The following is a 23,644-nucleotide window of genomic DNA, read 5'->3' as shown; positions in this document are numbered from 1 at the left end:
GTTAAATCAAAATGAAGTAAAGAATATAAGCAGACCTATAACCAGTAGCAAAATAGAAACAGTTATTAAAAATTTTCCACCTTTTAATCCCAGCACTTAGGAGGCAGAGACAGGGAGATCTCTATGAGTTCGAGGTCAGCCGGTTCTACAAAGTGAGTCCATGAGAGCCAGGGCTATACAGAGAAACCCTGTCTTGAAAAAACAAACAAAAAACTAAACAACAACAACAAAAACCCTCCCAAGCATTAACAAACAAATAAATAAATAAACAAATAAAACAGCTCGGGGTCAGATGGATTCATCTCACCTCAAAAGGATGTTAGCAAATAAAACTATAGAGGTTAATTACTCTGAAAATTTTTTATGCCGATATTGTGGGAGCTAATAGAGATAGGCTAATACTTATGAAGCAAATCACAAATTTATTTAATCAATATCTTCAATGCTATTGGAGAATAATTAATTGCACAGGGTTGGAACCAGTGTATTTCATGACCATAGTCACTGGGCTGGTTTCAGGGACATTTTTTTTTCCATAGCTGGAAAGTTTAAGAACACAATAAAAGATGAGCTTATGTCCTACATCTTTAGCAAACAGATAAATATACTCAAATGTGGAAAATTCTAAAAACAAAACAAAAAAAAAATTCTGGCCAGGTAACACTTTGTTTATTACCCTTAAGATATCTAAGTCTGGACTATGTTAAAGGGCCAAATTAACATATGACTGTCTCCTAGGACACAGAGCAACCTCACTTGAAAGAGCAAAAAGGAATCTGGCAAACAGGTGTAGTCATCTTATCAACAACTTTCTCCTCATAAATTAGAATAACTTGAATTATTATTGAAAAGTCATTTATTACTTTCAAAAGGATTCGCTTCAGAAATTAGATTAAAATGTTATGAATTTAGGGAAAATAGACTGGTTGCCTCTCTGGCCCAAAGACTGGTCTACATATCCTCAGGCAGTGATGGGATTCAATGGGCCACATGACACAAGAGAACAGGGACCCCAGGCCACATAAGTTACAGTCAGAAACTGACTTTAATTACTATAACAAAGTGAGCCCTCTGGAAAGTCATGGTATCTGAAAGTTTAAAAGTAGCATCTCACCTAGATATATCTACAATTATCTATTTTAATTTCAAATATAATTAATATATAGCCTATATTTCTAAAGGAAAAAGCAAGTTTCACAGTCTTGAAATAGGGTATATATGCACGGTACCTTATGTAGAAGTTGATATAATGGTGGCAGAGAGAGTCTGAACACCCAGATTTATCAGATAACTGGAACCTTAGACAAAGGAGAACAGAAAATCTGCCTGAAGGCCAGTTTACAGTACTGTATTTTGTTCCTGGAACCCTACATACACACACCTGTGTGAGATGTCAGAAGAGAAATACAAGAGTCCAAGCAAACAGGAAGATAGGGCCACTACCTGCTTATGTCCTGAGTGCTCATATGGCCTTCATCTATTCTTCCATTGTGGAACAGGGACTTTACTAATGTAAAGTACATAAGAGCAAGAGATGACAACTCAGGAGCTCATGGAACAGGACCATTACCCTGTGACACACACAGTGTGTATCACACAGTGACCAAGAAACAGCATCTCAGCATTTCTGACAGTAATTCTTATAAAAAAAAAAAAAAAAAAAAAAAAAAAAAAAAAAAAAAAAAAAACATTAATAATGATCTGAAAAGAACCCTGAAATTAAAACTTTAAACATGGTATGGTTGCCCATGGCTGAAATTCCTCCATCAGGAGTGTGAGAAAGGATAATTGCCAAGTTCTGAACTTGGGGTAGCTGATAAAATTCTTTTTTAACAAAGACAAACAAAAAAAAAATTTGAACATTTTCACAATTTGAGAAATCTGTGTATTTCAAGATACTTGAGGTAACTTCAATGTTAAGCTGGCAATTGAGAGCCCTGATGCTGATATTAGATACAGAACAGTGCCTCTTTAATTTCTTCACTTCGTTTTTTTATCACTCACATATTTAATTGTAGTGGATTCAGTACATTACAGTACTCTAGAGTGTTAGATTACATTCTTTCTAAAGTTAGCTCTTGGACAGAGAAAATTCTTCCAAACCTACCAAAGAAATGAGGGTTTTTCTGAGTTTTCTAAGTTGGCCAAATTGTGTTTAGGTAGATTTCCATTGTTGCTTAAGGCCTAGTTTGGCTTCATGTATTCAGTGAACTTGGACAATCTGCACTATAATTTTTTTTTTCATGGAACAAGAAGAATGTTGAAAGGCTCTGGGAACAGAACAGCTGTATTTTGTTTTATTCTGTTTCATTAATATGTTCAGAGCAAAAACTGGCTCCAACTTCAAAGAACTGATTTCAATTACCTTCTCTATAATTACCAGAAGCACATGCAGAAGAATGCACTTCAAAAAATTTACATTTTATATTAGTCCTTGGTCCAGCGAATAAAATTCCTTGTGTCAAATTTATGTCAGGATCAATAGAGTCATACAATAAGTTTTGGGGTGGATGCATGCAATTATTTCATGGGGAAAAATAGACCATGAAGAACACAAAGGGCTATTTCCAATCTCAGGGTATCACATCACAGATGGGGAAAATGTCTGCACAGAACAATGATGGAGGCTTAGTATGAAATCCAAAAAATAAGTACTAAATAGTTGTAAGATTATAGAGATACTTAAAAAAAAGTTCAGCTTTCTGAAGTAACAATTCTCACTAAGTGTTTTGCGTGAAATGACTCTCCACTATTTGAAGCTGCTGTGCTGGAGGCCTGCTTAGAAAGACAATGGACCCTGCTTTCACAGAGAAGGACTGGCTTTTAACTTGATACTGTAATAACTTGGCAAGATTGGCACTATCCCAGTAAGTAATGCCTTGATTACATCATGGGACTCCTAGTGCCAGTTTGTCTTTAAGTATTTAATGGGATTCAAACATTTTCTCAACACAGCATATTTACTTTGAAATGAAATCTTCATTAGTTCGTCTGGAAAACTGAGTGGAAAAGTTGCCTGTCCTTTTGGTTTTTTTATTGCTACTCATGTAAACATCAAATACAAGCCTTTATGAGAGATAAAAGTCACTTTACAGAAATCAAAAGAAAAACATGGTTCAAACAAAGCCCTACAACACTTAAAACTACTTCTATTTATTAAATAATATTCAATCCAAATAGCCAATATGTTTTTCTTGCTAGCTGACATCCATGGTCTCTTAGAGGTTGTAATCCATTTGTCCCAGACCTTTCTGAGTTTCACATTCTCCAATGAGGAGCCAGGCATTCTTCAAATGGGCCTGCATTTATATGTGACTTGGTCTTTTTCCCTTGCAGCTCTTAATATCCTTCATTTGTTATGTATATTTAACGTTTTGGTTATTCTGTATTGTGGGTATTTGCTTTTATCATCCTGTCTATTTGGTGTTCTAGGTACCTATTGTACCTTGATGGGAGTCTCTTTCTTTAAATTGGAGAAATTTTTTCTATGACTTGTTAAAATTATTTTCTATGTGTTTGACTTGTGTTTCTTCTGTATCCCTATTATTCATAGCTTTGGTCCCAGATTTTATGGATGTTTTCACCTATGTTTTTTTTTAATATCAATGTTTTCTTTTACTGAGCTATCATTTCTTCTACCTTGTCCTCAAGATCTAAAATTCTTTCTTTTGTGTCTTGTAATATGTCGGTTAGGCTTATCTCTGAGGTTTTAGGTTGACATCTAGAGTTTTTAATTTTTAGTTTTATTTCAATTTGTGTTTTCTACTTTCATGCCTTGAATTGTTTTCATTATTTCATTTCAACTGCCTGGTTTTCACAGTCTTCTTCATTTATTCATATCCTCTTTAATATCCCTGAACATATTCATAATTACTATTTTGAAGTCCTTGTCTTGAGCTTCAGCTAAATTGCTTTCCTTGGGCCTTACTTACCCAATAGAGTTGCTGGGTTCTGGAGGAAGAACTTTGTCTTGGTTGTTCATGTGTGTGTTTGTGTGTGTGTGTGTGTGTGTGTTTGTACTAGAATCTAAGTGTCTGGAGCTACAATGTTTGAATTTTTTTTTTTATTTTGGGGGATAAATTTCTTGTCTTTATTGGGTGGGTGTTCAGTTCTTTGTTGCTTTTGCCTACTCTGGGTCCTAACCAAGTGTGGTAGCTGTTGGTTTTCTGAATCACAACCAAGTGTGGTAGCCCTGGGTTCCTAGCAGAGGGTTGTTCTGCACAAGGGCAATCACAGGGGAATGGAGATGGACTAGAAGGAAATAGTGAAAGGGACCACTACAAAGAACTACTGGGATCCTGGGTCTGCATCAGGAGTTAAGTCCCAAGGGATTAGGATGCTCTGGGTGGGAGGGGCTTAGGCAGAGGAGATCCAGCTGGACTAAGGGCAAGTCTAGTGTGACTGGAATTGAAGACAGGAAGGAGGATAATCGTCCCACTTGAGTCCCAGTCAAGTGTGACCACTGTGAGTCCTTGATAGAAAGAGATTCTATGTATGGGTGGAGCCATCAGACTAGAGATGGGCTAGAAGGAAATACCCTTTCCAGGCCATCAGGGAGTATTTCTTTTTCTATCATTGAATTCTAATTACAAATGTAACTATGGACATAATATTCCAAGCAGAAACCTCAGATTACATTTTGTTTTGCTACAGCTTGTGTGTCTGCATTCATTGCCCACTGAATAATAAGCAGCTTTAGATTTTGGGTAGCCAGAGACTGAAATGCATGGACATTTTATACAAGTGGGATTTAATAACTTGTTGATAGTTATACCAATTTTGAAATTAACCTGGTAAGATAAAAAGACAGGGTTTTTACAGCAAGTTAGAACAATATTGTGGCTCCACTGTTTAGCATTCAACATAAAATAATTGTTTGAAATGTATAAGTTTAGGTTTATAAACTGCTCATAACTAGGATTGTCTTTTCAGGTACCTAATGGTTACTCACATAGAATAGTTTAACTAATTAAATACACAATTACAATAACTACTAAGGAGTAATTCCACTCATCTTTTATTCCAAATAAATTTATTATAATATTCCCAAGTACATGTTCATGAAATTGTTCAAAGGTATTGAAGTAATAGTTCATTTCAGTTAATGCACTTTTAAAATCTGCGTACTGGGTTTATTAAATAGTCTGAAAATGATAGATGGTAAAGCACAGTGGTGTTATTATTACCCCAACTACCAGTATTTATGTACCTTATGTAGCCCATTAGTTGCTATATTTAATTATAAGAAGGATTACCTAACTCTAGCCCTTTGCCTTTTTATATAATTGGAAAATTATATAAAATCACATTAATTTTTTACCTCAAAGGAACACAAAGAAACTGTAGGCATCTTTCAGAGCAAATACTGTTTGGAGACTGAATTTCTGTCTCTCCCATTCTGAGCTGGTCATACTTCTGTACAGGTGTATAGAGTCATCTAAAAAATTCCTGTGGGAAGATAGAGGTGGGATGAAGGAACATTCCTTGTTTTCTTTCAATTTTGTATTTCTGTGCTAAAAGTATTTAAATTAATATTTTGAAGTTCAAAAAAAAAAGAAATGATTTAAAAGTCCTAGAAATCATATTCAGATATTTCAGTCTCCAGTCTCTCTGTTCCAGGTTATACAGATTTACTCAAATATGAGATAAGTGGGAGTTAGCTACATGAATCAACAGAAATCTAACTTCCGATTACCTCCTATCGATGACCAAATCACTGAATTCGGTAGCCAAACGAAATGAAATTTTAAAAGGCAGTTAAATCAAGTACGCCTCTCTGACACCGTGTCGCCCTTTGTGATTTCTCAAAACACAGCAAAAGTCACCGTCAGAGTCCTTCATCGGTCGCGAGAAGAGGTCAAATTCCCAGTCGTATGTTGGACGGCCCATTCAGCTTGACAAGATTTTGCTGTCTAAGGTGAAGGTGCCGCACACCTTTGTCATCCACTCCTACACTCGGCCCACGGTGTGCCAGTTCTGCAAAAAGCTCCTCAAGGGTCTCTTCCGGCAGGGCTTGCAGTGCAAAGGTGAGGACCGCCTGGGCACCTGTCGCCGCTGGCCGCCTGCCACCCTTGAAGACCTAAATGAACCATCTTTCTTTTAAAGTTGCTGTATGTTTCTGTCATGGTTTCCCTATCTGATACATTTCTGGTTTTTTGTTTTGTTTTAAAATCACCGTGATTAGATTGCAGATTCAACTGTCACAAACGCTGTGCACCAAAAGTACCAAACAACTGCCTGGGTGAAGTGACCATCAATGGAGGTAGGGGACAGATTCATAGTCATCTTCTGTGTCGCATGCCAATCACCGAGGGTAGTATATGTGGTGTGTCAGGGTTTTTTCTCTTTCATTTTTCAGTTAAGATATTTGTAACTCAGCCACAAATCAATAATGGCTCAGGTTCCTCTCTGAAATGGAAACTTCCATTCCAGATTATTAGGTTTTGATATAATAATAATAATAATAATAATAATAATAATAATAAAATCTTCACACAGTACACAATTCATGTACACACTTGCATGCCTGCCATTTCTTGCTTACCCTTATTTCATTCACTATGTCTAGTTCATTCAGAAATATAGACCATATTGGAATACCTACAAACCAGTGCTCCCTCTCAATTTCTCTGCCCTGCTTCCTCTAAGCTTTGAGACACAAGTTAATGTTATTCCCCAGCCTCTGATGAAGGTCAAGATCACAGACTGGACTAGTGCAGACTACTGCTTCAGTATACACATGTGTGTGACCCTGAACCCGAATAGGAAGAAGACCTTAACTGTCAGAAAGTGTTTTTCTTCTTAGATTTGGGAATATTTTCTTGGGAACAACCCCATGACATGAATTAACATTGATTCATCCCACCCCCTAGGTAGTGTTCTTAGGATTGTCCCTATTTGTCTGTGACTTAGGATCCCAGGCTCCCTTTTCCTAAAGACCATGAACTGTGTCTGTTTAATCTTCACACCAATAGACGTCCAGATTCTCTGGTTATAGAAGCTCAGAAATATAAACAGACATTTGTGCTATGAAAAGCTAAAGAATACGTGATTGCATTTACTCTCAAAGAAATAGACCTGGTAGGGGGCAAAAAGCAGGGGAGGGGGTGAGGCACTCTTGGAAAACATTCTTATACATACAGATTTCTAGCATAAAGGTCCAAAGTTACCTGGCAAAATTGAAAACTTGGCAAATTTCCCACTTTCTGAGGCATGTGATATTGACTCTTTTCAATCCCAGGGAATTTCAATTAGACTTGATAAATAGAACCCAGGGGAAATGGAGAAGTTTGTGATGTGGATGACTTGAAGATTGCACTTTCCCGTATAGCCAGAGCAATGTGGTAAAAATGGGAATTTCCCAGACTTAGAGGTTCAGAGCCTCTGACTGACCTGTTTTTCTTATTTTCAAATGAGTAATTTGCATTAGTGAAGTAATTAAAATTTTACCATTGCCTTCAACTACACATGGACAGGATTTAATATTCAAATAGCAAATACTTGAGGTATTTAAAAATTGTAGTTTATGTGAAAATTTTAATATATTGGGATATGTGATTTAAGAAGTTAACTGCAGTGGTAGTTATAGGTGACCTTTTTTTTCGATGTTAACTTACCCCTGTGTGAGTGTTTGTTTTTCTTTTTCCCCCCAAGAGGGTTGTCCTATGAAATATTGCAGTTTCCTAGTCAATTATGCCTGGACATGGCTTCCTAGCACTGGACCTGTGAGCTTCATTTTAGAGAATTTCTTCATTTTCAATGTTTTGGGTTTTGTTTTTTTGTTGTTTGGTTTTGTTTTGTTTTTGCCTTAGAGACCTGGGAAACAAGCGCCAGGCTGTGAAATTTTGTTGACGCTCTCACACATTCACATCCTATGAATAAAGGTGTAGCTTGAGTTTTCCTGCCTGGCCCATAGTCAGGACAAATCTCTGTCACCCGCCAGTCCCACAGCCACTCAGACCAAGTAAACACAGAGACTTATATTGCTTACAAACTGTATGGCCATAGCAGGCTTCTTGCTAACTGTTCTTATAACTTAAATTAATCCATTTCTATAAATCTATACCTTGCCACGTGGCTCGTGGCTTACCTGCATCTTCACATGCTGCTTGTCATGGCGGCGGCTGGCAGTGTCTCCCTCCACCTTCCTGGTCTCTCAATTCTCCTGTTAGTCCCGCCTATACTTCCTGCCTGGCCACTGGCCAATCAGTGTTTTATTTATTGACCAATCAGAGCAATTTGACATACAGACCATCCCACAGCATAAAGGTGTAAAAGGAAGTGAGAAGATGAGTTCTTTGTAGGATTCAGCTTGCAGAGCTTATAGGCAATTTGTTAGGATTTTCTTTCCCTTTAAGCACTGGCTCCAAGATTCCAGACTTATCTTCTTGGGCCCAAACACTTTTCTAGATTTGCTTAGCCCTGGGGCAGAATCTGATGTGGTTATGGAAGAAGGAAGTGATGACAATGACAGTGAGCGGAACAGCGGACTCATGGATGACATGGAAGAGGCCATGGTCCAGGATGCCGAGATGGCTATGGCAGAGGGCCAGAGTGATGGTGCAGAGATGCAGGATCCAGACGCAGACCAGGAGGACTCCAACAGGACCATCAGGTCAGAGCCCCACCGGGACTCAAGCAGTTTCAGTCTATAAAAGAAGCTTAGGGTGTGCCTGACTCCATTGTGAAGAACTGTATAATGTAGAGGAAAGCCTTTGGAACTAGGTACCCTGTCTACCCTGGGAAGAGAGCTTGCTTTACTTTTCTGTTGACCCATTCTCTTTGTGCAGGACGAATATACCTATTTCCTATGGTCATTATTAAGTTAATAGTTAATAGTAACTCTAAGTTCACTGTGTGGAAATGCAATAATCAGGGCTGAACCTCAGCAGAAATCACTTACTTTAAAACTGACCCCTATTATAAATATCATGTCCTGTGTGTACCTCATTGCTCTTCATTTTATTTCAGAAATATATGTAATTTTCTACCTATTATCTACATTTATTATTTTAGCCCTGGGTGATCTTTACTTTGCATATTAGTAGTCAGTCCAGCATGGCCACCAGGTCAAATGGAACTGCTGCCTGCTTTGTAATTGAATCTTACTGCAACCATACCCAGTCATGTGTCAGGCTTGCCCGTTCACACTGCCTGTGGCTGCTTCCATAATATAGTGGTCAAATGGTGAATTTTGCAAAACCCCATGATCCTCACCACCTGACCCCTTACAGGAAAAGTTTCCCACTCATATTGACATTACAAACCATACTGACACTTTTCTTATTATTTTACAAATGCCAAATTCATTACCACATTGAAATTAACCATGATCATGCAAGAATATATTGCATGTCTTCTATTTACTGGAATAATAAGCATTCTTTTATTAGTGAAAAGTATTAGTCTTTTGAGCTAGCTTCCCTTTGAAGAACATACATTTCTTCTGTGCCTGAGGATTTGAGGGAAATAAAGGGAAGGATGAAGAGGAAGAGAGCGAGAAAAAAATCCAGAAAGAGTTAGACTCACTTAGAAGAGAAAAAGGTGAAGGATGAGAATAATCCCATGAATTATATGCTATGTAAAAGGCAACTCAAAATGTCAAGTTCTAGTGGTTTTTTTTTTAAGAAATCACTCAGACATGGTTCATGCAGAAATGCTATAATACATAATACCATAGTACATAATCTATAAATTATTATTATCATGCCTGTTATATACAATAAACTTTGCTATGCAGTTTTGAATACTGTGGTTTTAAAACACTGACAGTGAACTCTGTTGTTTTCCTACAAATATGAACACTGTCTCGATCAGTGTGAGAATCCCAGTGCTTCTTACTCTGCCTAGGGAGTTAGAAAGTGAGCATCTCAAGTACCTGTCACTCTTCCGAGGAACTCCCTTCCGAACCATCAACCCCTGACAGTACATTTCACTGAAAATGAAATCTGGATTCTTTGACTTCTGCTTTGAAATAGTTTAAATGAGCTTTTATTCAGGAAAAGAAGATCTGAATGTGAAAATATTTCTCTCCTAACATATTTCGATGTTTCAAGCCCTTCGACAAGCAACAACATCCCCCTCATGCGGGTGGTGCAGTCTGTCAAGCACACGAAGCGGAGAAGCAGCACCGTGATGAAAGAAGGCTGGATGGTCCATTACACCAGCAAGGACACACTGGTAAGGAGACAGAAGCGCTCCATATGACGCTGCCTCCTCAGAGGACTGTGGGATATGAGTTCTTGGAGTAGACCTCACAGCAGAGGCATGGGGTCAGTGGAGCACACACTGTCTGTAGGTGAATAAGAAATGGGGTTAGAATAAAACCGTACCAAGTAGTTACAGTAAAGAAAAGACTCTGCAGACAACAGGGCTGTCTACCTGTCGTTTCTAGGGCAGCCATGAAAGTGTGTTTTCAGTATACCCCTCTGTGGTCTAGAGTTTTAAAAGAAACTGCAGTTTAGGGAGAGAGAGAAAACATTGGTGAATGTTACATATTCTCAGGACCTAAATTCTTTGTTTAAAAATTCAACCACATGGATGTGTGATTACCCTGTAGTCTGTTTCTTATATTATAAGTAGAATTCTAATAGCTGTGTAATAAAGTTGTGTATGTGAGTAGAAGATGGCATTCTCAAGCTTTAGTACAGAATTTCACTGATTAACATTTGGGGGGAGACTTTCATTGCAGTTTCCTCATCTCTACCCATCAATAAGATTTCTACTGTCTTTAGATAAAGATACATGTGTGCCTTAATTGATGATTTATAATTTAACCTTCTTGTGGGAGAGGATATTTAGTTCAAGACTCAAGTGAACACTGGCAGTTTCTTCCTGAGTTTATTGAAAAATGTTTCAAGTATATTTAATGTGTCTCTGGTCCATGAGTGGTTGTGAAAATAAGACTTTGGTTCTGAAAAGATGCAGATGCACACACGTCCATATAGGCCAGGTGCTGAAAGAAGAAAGCTGATGAGAATGTAACAGTGCTAAGTGCATTTCTCTACTTTTGTCAACTTGGATCCATGAGGTCACAGCTTCCATCAAATGAATTTTATTTAGTGACCTATCTATCACTAAATCAAATAGAAGTGGGTTAGAGTATAGTAGTTGTGAAAAGACCTAGCTGAATCATCAGGGTCTGTCATGTTCTGAAAAATATGCGCATACAAACTTTCTACCTGTTATCAAGCTCTGTTTTATAGTAAACTACAAAATCCCCCATTTAGCTCTTTAAGCAAATAAATGTTAAAAAAATATTTTGCCATTCATTACACATATGAAGTACCAGTTATTTCTCAGGATGCTAATCCGTTATCTCTGTTACTATTCACTGCATCCAAGGTAGGTACAGAAACCTGTCGTGTTATATTTGTTCGTCAGCTTCTAGAGTCAAACTGAGTCTTATTGTTCCAAAGTCCTCACACTTTCACCATTGAATCCATGTTCTCTATGAAAAATAAATAAATAAATAAATAAATAAATAAATAAATAAATAAATAAATAAATAAATAAAAAACACTTGTATTTAGAAAGCTCCTTTATCTTTAACGTTTTGTGACTTCTATTTCAGCGGAAAAGGCATTACTGGAGGTTGGACAGCAAGTGCATCACGCTCTTTCAAAATGACACGGGAAGCCGGTACTACAAGGTAAGGCGGCCTGCTATCAGCGTTGCTCACGCTCCTCCTTGCCTTCCCCTGGGAGGGATGGGAATCAGGAATGTTGTCCACATCCAGCTGTGTGACCATTCCTGGGCTCCTTCTGAGCGAGAGCTTTTCATCTGGGACACAGAATTTTTGTAGGAATCCAGATGTAACCTCTTGATTCCTCTCTGAATCTCACCATGTCCTGCAATGTGCTTCTGGCTCAGGAGATGAAGAGCAGGATGGTGGAGAAGGAAATGGGGGGAGGAGTATCTTTGCACAGTATCTTAGCACAGTAGGTGGTCACAGCCACTGACTCAGTGAATTCTGAGATCCTCAGGAACCTAGCACAGCCCTGGAGGTAACAAGTAGAGCTGTTCCTCTACACTGCCAGCACTTACTAGGATCAGTTTCCTCTATTTATTGACCAGCAATCGTCTGTCTGTCTACATTAAATGGCACAGATATGGAACCTAGCTTAGTTCCTTTGATCCTCCATGCTACCTTATACTGCTCTGACATAAAAGGAAACACTTTTACATTTTTTTGATATATTTTTTTTTAAATTTTATAATTAATTTAATTTTACACATCAGCCACGGTTTCCCCTGTCCTCCCTCCCCCCCCCCACCCCGCCCTCCCTCCAACCTCATTCCCATCTCCTCCAGGGAAAGGACTCCCCTGGGGAATCAGCTTAGCCTGGTAGATTCAGTTGAGGCAGGTCCAGTCCCCTCCTCCCTTCACCTAGGCTAAGCAAAGTGTCTCAGCATAGGCCCTAGGTTCAAAAAAGCCAGCTCATGCACTAAGGACAGGTCCTGGTCCTACTGCCTGGGGGCCTCCTAAATAGTTCAAGCTAATCAACTGTCTCACTTATCCAGAGGGCCTGATCCAGTTGGGGGCTCCTCAGCTATTGGTTCATAGTTCCTGTGTTTCCATTAGTTTGATTATTTGTCCCTGTGCTTTTTCCAATCATGGTCTCAATATCTCTTGCTTTACATTTTAAATAGAAAAAATAAAATAAAATTATTACTTTAGCTACTTAATGCTTCCTGAAGTATAGTATGGCACGTAATATTTTCAATAATTAAATAACCATCATAACAACTAGTTTTGGGGTTAGAAATATGAATCATTCACATAAAGATCTGAGGATCTGAGTTTAAAGATGGGTAAGACTGATCCAGGCACACATAACCTAAAAACAAAACTACTTACAAACTGCTTGCTGTGGTTTTCATCAATGAACACTCACTTACCTATATGACTACATTATATTAGCATGTATTGGGTCAAAACATGTTTGACCGAAGTGCTTTAAAGAACACTTAAATTAAAAACAGCCATGAATGCCCAAATGCATTAAAAAATGTACAATTTGCCGGGCGGTGGTGGCACACGCCTTTAATCCCAGCACTTGGGAGGCAGAGCCAGGTGGATCTCTGTGAGTTCGAGGCCAGCCTGGGCTACCAAGTGAGTCCCAGGAAAGGCACAAAGCTACACAGAGAAACCCTGTCTCGAAAAACCAAAAAAAAAAAATGTACAATTTGCCTCATAGCTTTGTTAGACTCTTCCACCTGCCACACAACCATTGTTTAAAAACAAAACAAAACAAAACAAAACAAACAAAAAACACCCTGAAATGTCCGGGCAAGTATGGTAAGGCCTTGTTATAAAAAAATTAAATTTTATGCTATATATGTTATAAAATATTTTCTGTAAGTTTTGTAATTCCTTTCCTTACATGGCATAGATTTTAATAGTTGTGTGTAGGCTGTATATGTTCTAAAGTATTTTCTGTAAATTGTGTCTTGTTTGTAATTTCCTTCCTTACATAGTGTGGGTTTTCTTTAACAGTTGGCATGTTTTGTTAAAGTACATTCACCATACTTTGTCTTCCGCAGGAAATTCCTTTATCAGAAATTTTATGTCTGGAACCTGCCAAACCTTCAGAATTAATTCCCATTGGAGCTAATCCTCACTGTTTTGAAATCACCACGGCAAATGTAGTGTATTATGTGGGAGAAAATGTGGTCAATCCTTCAAGCCCTCCACCAAACAACAGTGTTTTCACCAGCGGCATTGGCGCAGATGTGGCCAGGATGTGGGAGGTGGCCATTCAGCATGCACTCATGCCTGTCATCCCCAAGGGCTCCTCTGTGGGCTCAGGAACCAACGTACATAGTAAGTCCAATGGCTGCAATCTGGCATGGCATGCACTCAGGCTCCTGATGGGTCAGTAACAGACCTTTTGCTTCCCCAACTGAGACAGTGAAGAAAGACTCCGTGTGCTGGCTTCAGTTTGTGGGAGAATATGGAATTTGTGAAGAGAAGCTGCTATGCTTACTAAAATACCTCCTTCATTAAATTATTGTATTTATTGTATATTAGAACTTTTACCAAGTCAAGTATAACCTATATACTAAACAACCACAAGTGTCCAGAGCTATTGTTCCCCAAAGAACCCATCCAGTTAGTTTGAATTTCACTCATATACCACAAATATGAAAAAAAAATATTTCCCCCAAATCACATCTTATACTTCTCTACTTGGTGCCTATGATATAAAGACCATTGTGACAACTAATTACCTTATCCCAGGAAGAAATTTGTGTGCATTATTTAAAGAGATTCAGACAGAATACAATCAAAATGAAATATTATAGATAAACCAAAAATTATAGAGGAATATCTGTATAAAATTATGATCTGAAGCTCCATCATATTTATTAACCATGCAGCCCACAGCTTAACCTGTTTTAGCATCTAGTATATCTCATCTGTCATGATTATCATCTTTCTCTTCAGCCAGTATATTAATAAGATATATGTGATTATTCTGAACATAAAGAATGTACTGTAAATAAGCTAAGCAATTCATCAGAGCCCTCTATTTTAATGTCTAGGACTCCATCAATTAATGATTTGTCTACATTCTGACAGAAACAATTAATTTCTAGAAAATTAATTGTTTGTCAGCTCTTACTAGAATCACTGTGTGTCAAAGCCAGAATTGGAACCCAAGTCATTTTTAATCTGAGCTCTATGCTAACAAATATACTTTAAAAAACCAAGTATAGACTGAGTTTGTAATTTTAAGGGGTATAATATATTCTAATAGAACTTTTGCAGAAAAATCTAATTGCTGTGATTAATGTAAATGTGGTCCCCTGGGATGATTGATACTCACTCTTTTTTTTCCAACACTTCATCTACTTTATGTCTTTTTTAAACATGAATTTCCAGAAGATATTTCCGTGAGCATTTCAGTTTCAAATTGCCAGATTCAGGAAAATGTGGTGAGTTTGTGTCTATTAATATAAATCTCAGAATGTGATTACTGAAAAATAAAAAATATCATATGACAGACTTAAATTATCTAATATCGCTGGGCGTTGGTGGCACACGCCTTTAATCCCAGCACTTGGGAGGCAGAGCCAGGCGGATCTCTGTGAGTTCAAGGCCAGCCTGGGCTACCAAGTGAGCTCCAGGAAAGGCGCAAAGCTACACAGAGAAACCCTGTCTCGAAAACAAACAAACAAACAAAAATTATCTAATATCTTAAATTTTTAATGTTTTCTAAATAAAAAATACTATTTGCTGTATATTTTCTTCCATGATATTTTATAAATAGTACACTGTGTATTGATTTTTCCAGATTCTATAATATAGTAGCAAAGACTGTTTGTCATAACAGACATTCAGCATGTAATGTAGGATTTTTCACATTTATCCTTTTTTTAGACCAAAATAGGACAAATGGTTTATTGAGAACAATGCAGGAAGGTGGCAGGCTTGGTAGCTAGAGTGCCACTGACCTACACTTGATACTTGAATTTTTATGGTTGATACTGTACTATAAAATAGATATACAAATAAAATAATTTTTATTTGTACAAATTCTAAAACATGTCATAGATTACTTCTTTGCTAACAAGGGGTGCTAATAAATGACAAGGGTTGCAGATGTTCTCAGTCAAATATACATGCCACAATCTAGACCTCAAGAAAGTAGCAGACATCAGAAACCCCTGTCACCCATGCCCCCAAGGGGAACTGTTCAGTTTTTGGAAGTTACAGATCATGTTGTAAGATGTTTCACATGCTGTTGTGTTTGCTTGATTTCATCACGATAGTCAGTACCCAAAGTAAGGCCTTTCCTACCTCATTCTGTAACCAACAGCATTAACTGTTCACTATACCTAAGACCAAACAGAACAGTTTACCATGCAGGTTCCAGTGACCTAGGATTGTTTATCAAAGAATAAACTCCATGGATGTTTGTCCGGGACTACCCTTGCCCCTGAAATACTTGTTGAACTGTTTTCAACTGGACAAAGGCAACGATGAATTACATGAGAAAACTTCATCTTGAAGTTAAATGGATGCTTGGGTTGTTCATCCTGAGATGCATCCCTCAAGACAGCAGGTTTCTCCTGCTCTTGCTTAAACAGAAAAGGCCCTGGGAGATGCAGGTTACTCTAAATTTCCTGGGTTGTTTCCAGGTAACCACAAAGACATTTTACCCTAGTTGGCCATTGTTATCCACTGAAATTTTTGAATTGGATTTTCAAAGGAAGTCTAAAGAGTTTTGAGCTTACCTTGTGAACTCTTCAAAGGGATCACAGCACACAGGCTTTCTAGTTATTTTCTAAGAAGAAAGAAGGAAATGGGTGGTTATGATAGGATTACAGTCAGAAAGTCTGTTAGGATACATAGTGCCAGGTGGATAAAATGTAAAAGTTTTGTACTGGTTCTATGAAGATGCCTACCAAATGTCAGAATATGAAGCCCAGATTAGCTCACTCTCAATTCAACAATTATTATTTCACAAGTGAATACTGAATGGTTTATTGATATAGAAAGTAGGAATGTTAGAATAGTTGTCTATAGCTTAAGTTCTTATAGAAATGAGGACTCACTACGAGTAGCCTCACTGTTCTGTCCAGAGTGTAAAGCAAGATTGTTATAGACATGTGATGGGACCTCAGAATAGTTAATGAAATTTCTAAACTAATAGTATAGAAAGAAAACTCCATTTTCAGGTATTTATCATAAATAGCATTGGTTGGTTTTAGGTTCCATTTCTCTCTGTTGTATCTCAAGCACTTATTAGCAGAATAGTTTTCAAAATGTATTTTCAAAATAGTTTCAAAATGTATTAATGTAATTTGAATATTATAACCATTGGAATTTTATCCAACATTTATAAGTCTGAAAAGATCTTTGATATATTTAATTATATGTATATTCAATAAGGTAATAATAATTATAAAGTGTAATAGAATTTAAGCTTGTTCCCCCATCTTTGTTTTCTCTGGGCGTATACCTATAGGACATCAGCACCGTCTATCAGATTTTTCCTGATGAAGTTCTGGGTTCTGGACAGTTTGGAATTGTTTATGGAGGTGAGTTAGTTCAATAAGTGGTTTTATGAACTTAAAATTTTAGGCACCTGTGTATAAAAGTATTATATTACTAAGAAAAATATAAACATGGAAAGACATATATCTGTGTGTCTAGGAGTCACTTTGGGAGAAGTTTCTCCTGAGAAAGCCATTCTTTGAAAAACTGGTAAATTTTGAAAGACTTTTTTGTTCCTAAAAAGGTTTTGTTGTTGTTGTTGTTATTGTTATGTCTTTGCAAGCCCTAATCACAGTGTTGAAGCAGTTTGATTAATTTATTTAGACAAAATATTGTGGAAACATGGAGGCTGTAATTTGTAAACCAGGCAGTTCCATTTTTCTCTCAGCCTCTTGGACTAGACTCTTACCGATTCTATATGTCATTAAAGCCGAAATCCTTGAAATTTAGTGTTTTCCACAATATATCCAGTTCATAGAATCTGAATTTTTAGCTTTCAAAGGCAATGATGAGTTTTTCAGTTAGATCCTAGATGGTTCAGTCATATTTCTTAAGACTTTAAGTAATATTTAATTGTAAAGTTTTACCTGGTATAGAAAATGACATCTTAACTTTTCTTATGTTGATAAGTAACAAGTTCTTTGTGAGCTTTTGTTTTATAAAATAATCCTAACACTTTTGCTTATTATGTACTTTTTATCATAAAATTATGAGAAATCTAAATATAGAATTTACAATATGAAAATTTAAATTGTCCTATTTTTCAAAGTAATTTTGATTTTTATAAAAATACTGCAATTTTTTAATGAAAACCTAATGACTAGTAACCCATCTTAATATGCAGTGCTGTAATAAGAGAGACCAAGCTTACTTTTTCTGCGATGTAATAATTGCATAATAAAAATAATGGTAGACGGAGTATAGTAAGTATATGTCACAGCACATAGTGTGACAGTGATGCAGGAGTGATAAGTAAGACGAGAAGTCAGCAAACTCAAGACAGTTTGGAACACTGGACACTGAAGGAACTGAAATACTGTGTTGACTGGGGTGGAGATTCACAAGGAAGAACACACACATTAAGAGTAGACACACAGGAGACGAAGGCAGAGAGTCTCAGAGGTGAGTGATGGTCACAGTGGCTGGAGAGTGGAGCTAACGGGAAGCTTGGGCTGTGTAGGAAGATGCTGCCGTAAAGTGCGGAGTTCAAGTAGAGTCTGTATGAGTCAAGATATGAGAACCGGTGTTCAAGAACGTGAGGCACAAAAGCAAGGCAATACAGTAATGAAGGGAGGGAGATTGAGATACAGGAACAAGGCACCCTGGGAATAAAGATGTTGAAGGAATAGTATTTCAAGGTAGTTAATATGTCCAAAACTTGTCATTAAGTATATCTGTTAAATATTTAATTAATTAATTTTTAATGTTTCCCATTTTTATTTTAAAGGTAAACATCGTAAAACAGGAAGAGATGTAGCTATTAAAATTATCGACAAGTTAAGATTTCCAACAAAACAAGAAAGTCAGCTTCGTAATGAGGTTGCAATTTTACAGGTAAACTGTTTGATTCTCAGTTGAGAGTTATAAATTCCCTTCCTTGACTTCTGTAAAACAATCAAAAGTTATCCTGATATCTACAGCATAGATAATTAAGATCAATTTAACTGGAAAGGCAAATTGAGTCAGACTTGCCCGAATGGTACCCTCCTGAGTATGCAAAAGTTGCTCTTTTTTATGTATTTAATACCACCATTTATTGTGTCATTAAATATGCATACTCTCAAGGTGGACATGCTGAATGCATTTTGTCATAGCTTAAAAATGACTTTACCTTCATAAGCCCTTCTCCTTTATGTGAACTGGATCTGTAGCTCTGAGCCTATGAGATGTGTAAGTAACAGGTGCCTGAGGAAGAGATTGTCTTGGTTCTCCTTGATGCCCTTCCTGTTTCTCCAGGTGAGTTTTTATTTGATGTGGCAAATGACAAAACTCTCCTTCACAACAAAGCCCTATAACACCAGAATATTTTATAGACGTTATTGTGTGTATATTGTTTATAATTTTTAGAGCTTTTAAAGATCAAAGGGAAATTGAACAGCTACTTGTTGTTCAATATAGCTTTCTATTCAATTTATATGTTTAATAAGTACATGCTTTTATATAACTGCCATAAATCCTACTTCTGCAAGTTAGTACTAATTTTTGGTAAACAATTTTTAATTAATTATGTATCAGTAACAAAGCAGTTTACTGCTCTGCATTTACTGTTTCACTTAATTCCCATTTATTGAGCTTTGTATGTAAATATGACAGATTTGGTTTTAGCCAGACCTGAGAGTGTAAGCCTATAATTTTAATATGTAGGTAAGGTTTAGGCAGGAGAATTGCTCGATGGTCACCAACTTGGATTACGTAACAAGATCTAGTAAGAGAAAGAGGTGAGGATGGTGTGATGGAGAGGGAGGGGGAAACAAAGCTAAAGATAATGACAACCAAAAGCTTGGGCCTTTTTGTATAGAAGAATAACATAGTTTTATGGTTCCCAGAATTTCTAAAACTGGGGTTTTTTTGTTTTTGTTTTTGTTTTTGTTTTTTGTGCCTTTGGGCAACAGTGGAACACAGGGATCTATTCACAAGCGTACCCTTAACCACGGTTACCATGCCAGTTCTTGTGTTCATATCTCAGCACTTGCTAGTCTGTAACCAGAAAAAATCTGTTTTAATGGTTGAGGCTGGGGAGACCGCTAAGTGGGTAAAAGTGCTTGCCACACAAGCGTGAGGACCTGAGTTCAGATCCTCAGCCCCACAAAGCTGGACATAAAGGAGGCATGCTTCTGTAATCCCGGCCAGCCAGTCTGACTAGTCACAGAGCTCCAATCCTGTGAGAGATACTAAGATAGTATAGATACTAAGTAATACCTATAACTTTAGCAAATGATGGCTTTTCAAGTCTGGCCCATCCTTCTTCAGTCCCTACTCCTACGTGGTCTTCTGAGGCATATTCTTTTGCAGAGGAAGAACTCCCAGGTTTGGAGTGGGTACCTCTGGAAGCAGGTGCCTTGGCTTATGATGTACCTGGAGTCTTAGAAGTGCCCAAGGGTCTGCAGGAGATTGGGTTGTAGTGCTGAGTAGAGAAAAATATCCCTTGGGTAGTTCTGCTAAATCCTTCTTGTTGAGGTTTGGTTCTGACTCTGTAAAGCAGTATGTTAGTTTACAGAAGGCCTCACAATTAGGTAAATATAGTATGAGAAAAAAAGCAGAATTCATCTTTTTTTCCATATACATTTTTTTCTGTGTATATGAGGGGGTTCTATTATCTTATTCAGTCATTAGAACATTATTCTCTTTAGCTGTTTTTGAGTAACAGAAGGTTAAGGGTAGCAGAAGGTAAGGGATATGGACCATTTATATATGTTTTCATTATCTGTAAATATTTCATTATTATAATATCTCAGGACAAAAGTGTTAATGAATATGGATTTTAAAGTTACTGCTTAATATTCCCAAAGGGCACATTCATGTCATTTTGACTTCTTTTCATATCAACACAATTAGAATTAAAGAATGGTTGTTTATTATTATCAGGGATAGTACAGAAAACTAACATAGAAATGTCTATGTATTGTACAATGTTTTAAATTCAAAATCTAACATAAGTATGGATGGTATGGTATGCTTAATGAAATATAAATCTTCTTCCAAGGCTTGTGAGTCAAGATGAAATATATGTGATAATATACACTATCAGAGCACATACAGAGAGCTATACCTAACATGTATGAATATTATTCTATTTACTATCATAGTGTTTTTTTCTTTTCTTGAAGTATACCTTTTGTTTACCCATATAAAGAATAATAGTAGTTTCTATTGATGATACAATATAAGAAAAAGAACTTTTGGAATTATAAAACATCAATATGGTATATATAATAGAGTATACAAAATATAGGAAAATATTTATAAACTCTTTGGTCCATTTATTTACTATACCAAAACCTTACTTTTATAAGTATAAGTAGATTTCTGTGATTTCTTATCTACCCATCACTTGTAGCATGAATCTTAAAAGGTCTTATTAAATAAAAAAACTCGGGAGCCAGGTATTGGGATAAATTCTGAAAGATAAGAGAGACGGAACAAGCCACAGCTAACCTCACCTTGCCAACTTCTCCTGTTTCCTCAAACTGGAATCTTCTGAGTCCTCACCCAAATGGATCTCAGCTGAACTGCTGCTAAAAGCCTAAAACTTTATAAGCCTAAAAACCTCTAGTTCCTGGTCCTGATGCCTTATATACTTTTCTGTTTCCTGCCATCACTTCCTGGGATTAAAGGTGTGAGTCACCATGCCTGGCTGTTTCCAGTGTGGTCTTGAACTCACAGAGATCTGGATGGATCTCTGCTTCCCAAGTGATAGGATTAAAGGTGTGTGTGCCACCATTTTCTGGCTTCTATCTATCTAGTGGCTGTTCTGTTCTCTGTTTCCCAGATAAGTTTATTAGGGTGCACAATATACTGGGGGACACAATATCACCACAATCATTCTCTGCTTTTTAGTCTTTATCAGACTTGATTAACTTAGTCCTTCCAAAGGACTGCAATCTGGAAATGAGGGATACTACAAAAGAAGTTGTAACTGGTAAAATTGTGAAAGGTATACAGCTTTCTGGTAGGCAAATACATGGGAGAAGGGGACAATGGGCTGAGAAGCATTCTTAGCAAAGAAACTATTCTTCCAAAATGAGTAGAAAAGTTATAATCATTTTTTGAAATTTAAGAGTGATATTCAAGGGGTTTTCACCATACAAATCCAAGTGCAAACCCAGTGAAGGGATCAAGGAGAAATAGGCATAGCCAGTAGGTCTAGAGTTTTGTAACATTGAGTTTTGAAAAATGATTTCTTTTATTTACATATATGAATATACAGATACACTCAAAAATATATGACTATACCCTGTGCAGTCTGTATAATATTACATGTATGTCTGTTTTCTGGGCTGACTTTTTGGTATTGGTATGCTCCTACATGGAGAAGACTGTCTCCTGATCACAGCATATTTTTGTTGTTGTTGTTTTTATTTTTTTTATTATTTTACATACCAATCACAGATTCCCCCTCTCATCCCTCCTCCCACTCCTCCCCATCTGTCCCCACCACCCCTTATCCCCTCCTCCAACAGGGTAAGTTCTCTCATGGAGTGATAGCTAAGCCTGGTACATTCAGTTGAGGAAGTACTAAGCCCCTCCCCCTTTATCGGGGGTGAGCAAGGTGTGTCTGTCTGACCATAGGTTAATGGGATTCAGAAAGCTGACTTATGTACTAGGGATAGAATCTGATCACACTGCCAGGGGCCCCTCAAACAGATCTAGCTACACAACTGTCTCCCATATACAGAGGATCTAGTCCTGTGCCATGCAAGTTCCACAGCTGTTGTTCTAAAATTCGTGAGATCCTTTGAGCTTGATTCAGTTGTCTCTGTATATTTCCCTATCATTGTCTTGACTCCCTCTTGTTCATGTCATCCCTCTTTCCTCTCTTCAAATGGACTCCCAGAACTCAGCCTGGTGCATGGTTGTGGATCTCTGCATCTGCTTCCATCAGTTACTGAATGAAGGCTCTATGATGACAGTCTATTCACCAATCTGACTACCAGGGTAGGCCAGTTCAGGCACCCTCACTACTGCTCCTAGTAGTCTAATCTGGGGTCATCCTTATAGATTCCTGGGAATTTCCCTCGCACCAGGTTTTTCCCTTACCCCATAATGTCTCCTTCTGTCAAGATATTTCATTCATTGCTTTCCCTCTCCACCCCTTCCCCAGCTCAACCATCCTATTCCCTTATGTTTCGGTCTCCCATCCCCTGCCCTCTTTTGCCTGCCCTCCCTACCCCAGTTTACTCATGGAGATCTCCTCTGTTTCCCTTCCCAAGGTGATCCGTACATCCCTGTTATGGTCCTCCTTGTTTTCTAGCTTCTCTGGAGCTCACAGCATTTCTTAGTTGCCTTTGTTCTTTGAGGTTAAGATCTCCTATTTTCCCCTGTGCATGTTAACTTGAATCATTACTTTCAGTCTTTGTCGCCATTGTTATTGGCTTTCAAATATTGCATAACTTGTCTAAGTTCCACTAGAATTCCTGGACTTAGTGAGAATTTGAAGGTCTATATAATTATCTTCAAGATACAAAGTATGTGAAATTTGCCTTTGAGTTCTGTTACTAGAAACTAGTCTCCCAAACCCCGACAAATTACAGTATTAAGTCACTCATATACTAATGATAAGCATAGTTCTGTGAACGAACCCAGATGGCGGGTTAAAATCTAGATTGTGTTAGTTGTATAGGCAGATTGATGTTCTTAAAAAGTATCTTTTAAATTTTTATTTATTTACTTATATGCATTTATGTATACATGCATGTGTACACTCATCCATGTATGTGTGGAGGTCAGAAGTTGGCATTGGAGTCTTCGTTCCTGAACTAGTGAATTTTCTGCCTTCCCTTCCACAGCACTGAGATGACATTGTTCTCCTCTGCACCTACCTTTTACCCAAGTAGTAGGGATCTAATTAATATCCTCTTGTTTGTGACCAACTGAGCCATCTCCCAGCTTGAAAATAATACACATTTTAATCTTGTTTTC

General features: G+C 37.4%; 1 protein-coding gene across 2 annotated transcripts in view; it reads left to right on the top strand.

Annotated features, from left to right (window-relative positions):
• Prkd1 (protein kinase D1) overlaps positions 1 to 23,644 on the top strand; it is a 316,945-nt gene that overhangs the window by 248,915 nt on the left and 44,386 nt on the right. For both annotated transcript variants that reach the window (XM_028885708.2, XM_028885705.2), the window contains 9 exons: positions 5,816 to 6,026; positions 6,185 to 6,262; positions 8,410 to 8,614; positions 10,056 to 10,179; positions 11,573 to 11,650; positions 13,546 to 13,825; positions 14,888 to 14,940; positions 16,977 to 17,049; positions 18,453 to 18,559. In XM_028885708.2, the coding sequence (XP_028741541.1) occupies positions 5,816 to 6,026; positions 6,185 to 6,262; positions 8,410 to 8,614; positions 10,056 to 10,179; positions 11,573 to 11,650; positions 13,546 to 13,825; positions 14,888 to 14,940; positions 16,977 to 17,049; positions 18,453 to 18,559 (1,209 nt within the window). The remainder of the gene's footprint in view (positions 1 to 5,815; positions 6,027 to 6,184; positions 6,263 to 8,409; positions 8,615 to 10,055; positions 10,180 to 11,572; positions 11,651 to 13,545; positions 13,826 to 14,887; positions 14,941 to 16,976; positions 17,050 to 18,452; positions 18,560 to 23,644) is intronic.

This window comes from Peromyscus leucopus, chromosome 14, assembly GCF_004664715.2.
Source record: "Peromyscus leucopus breed LL Stock chromosome 14, UCI_PerLeu_2.1, whole genome shotgun sequence".
NCBI classification, from domain to species: Eukaryota; Metazoa; Chordata; class Mammalia; order Rodentia; family Cricetidae; genus Peromyscus; species Peromyscus leucopus.
The sequence above is the reverse complement of the archived record's forward strand: the minus strand, read 5'-3'. Positions and strand labels throughout refer to the sequence as shown.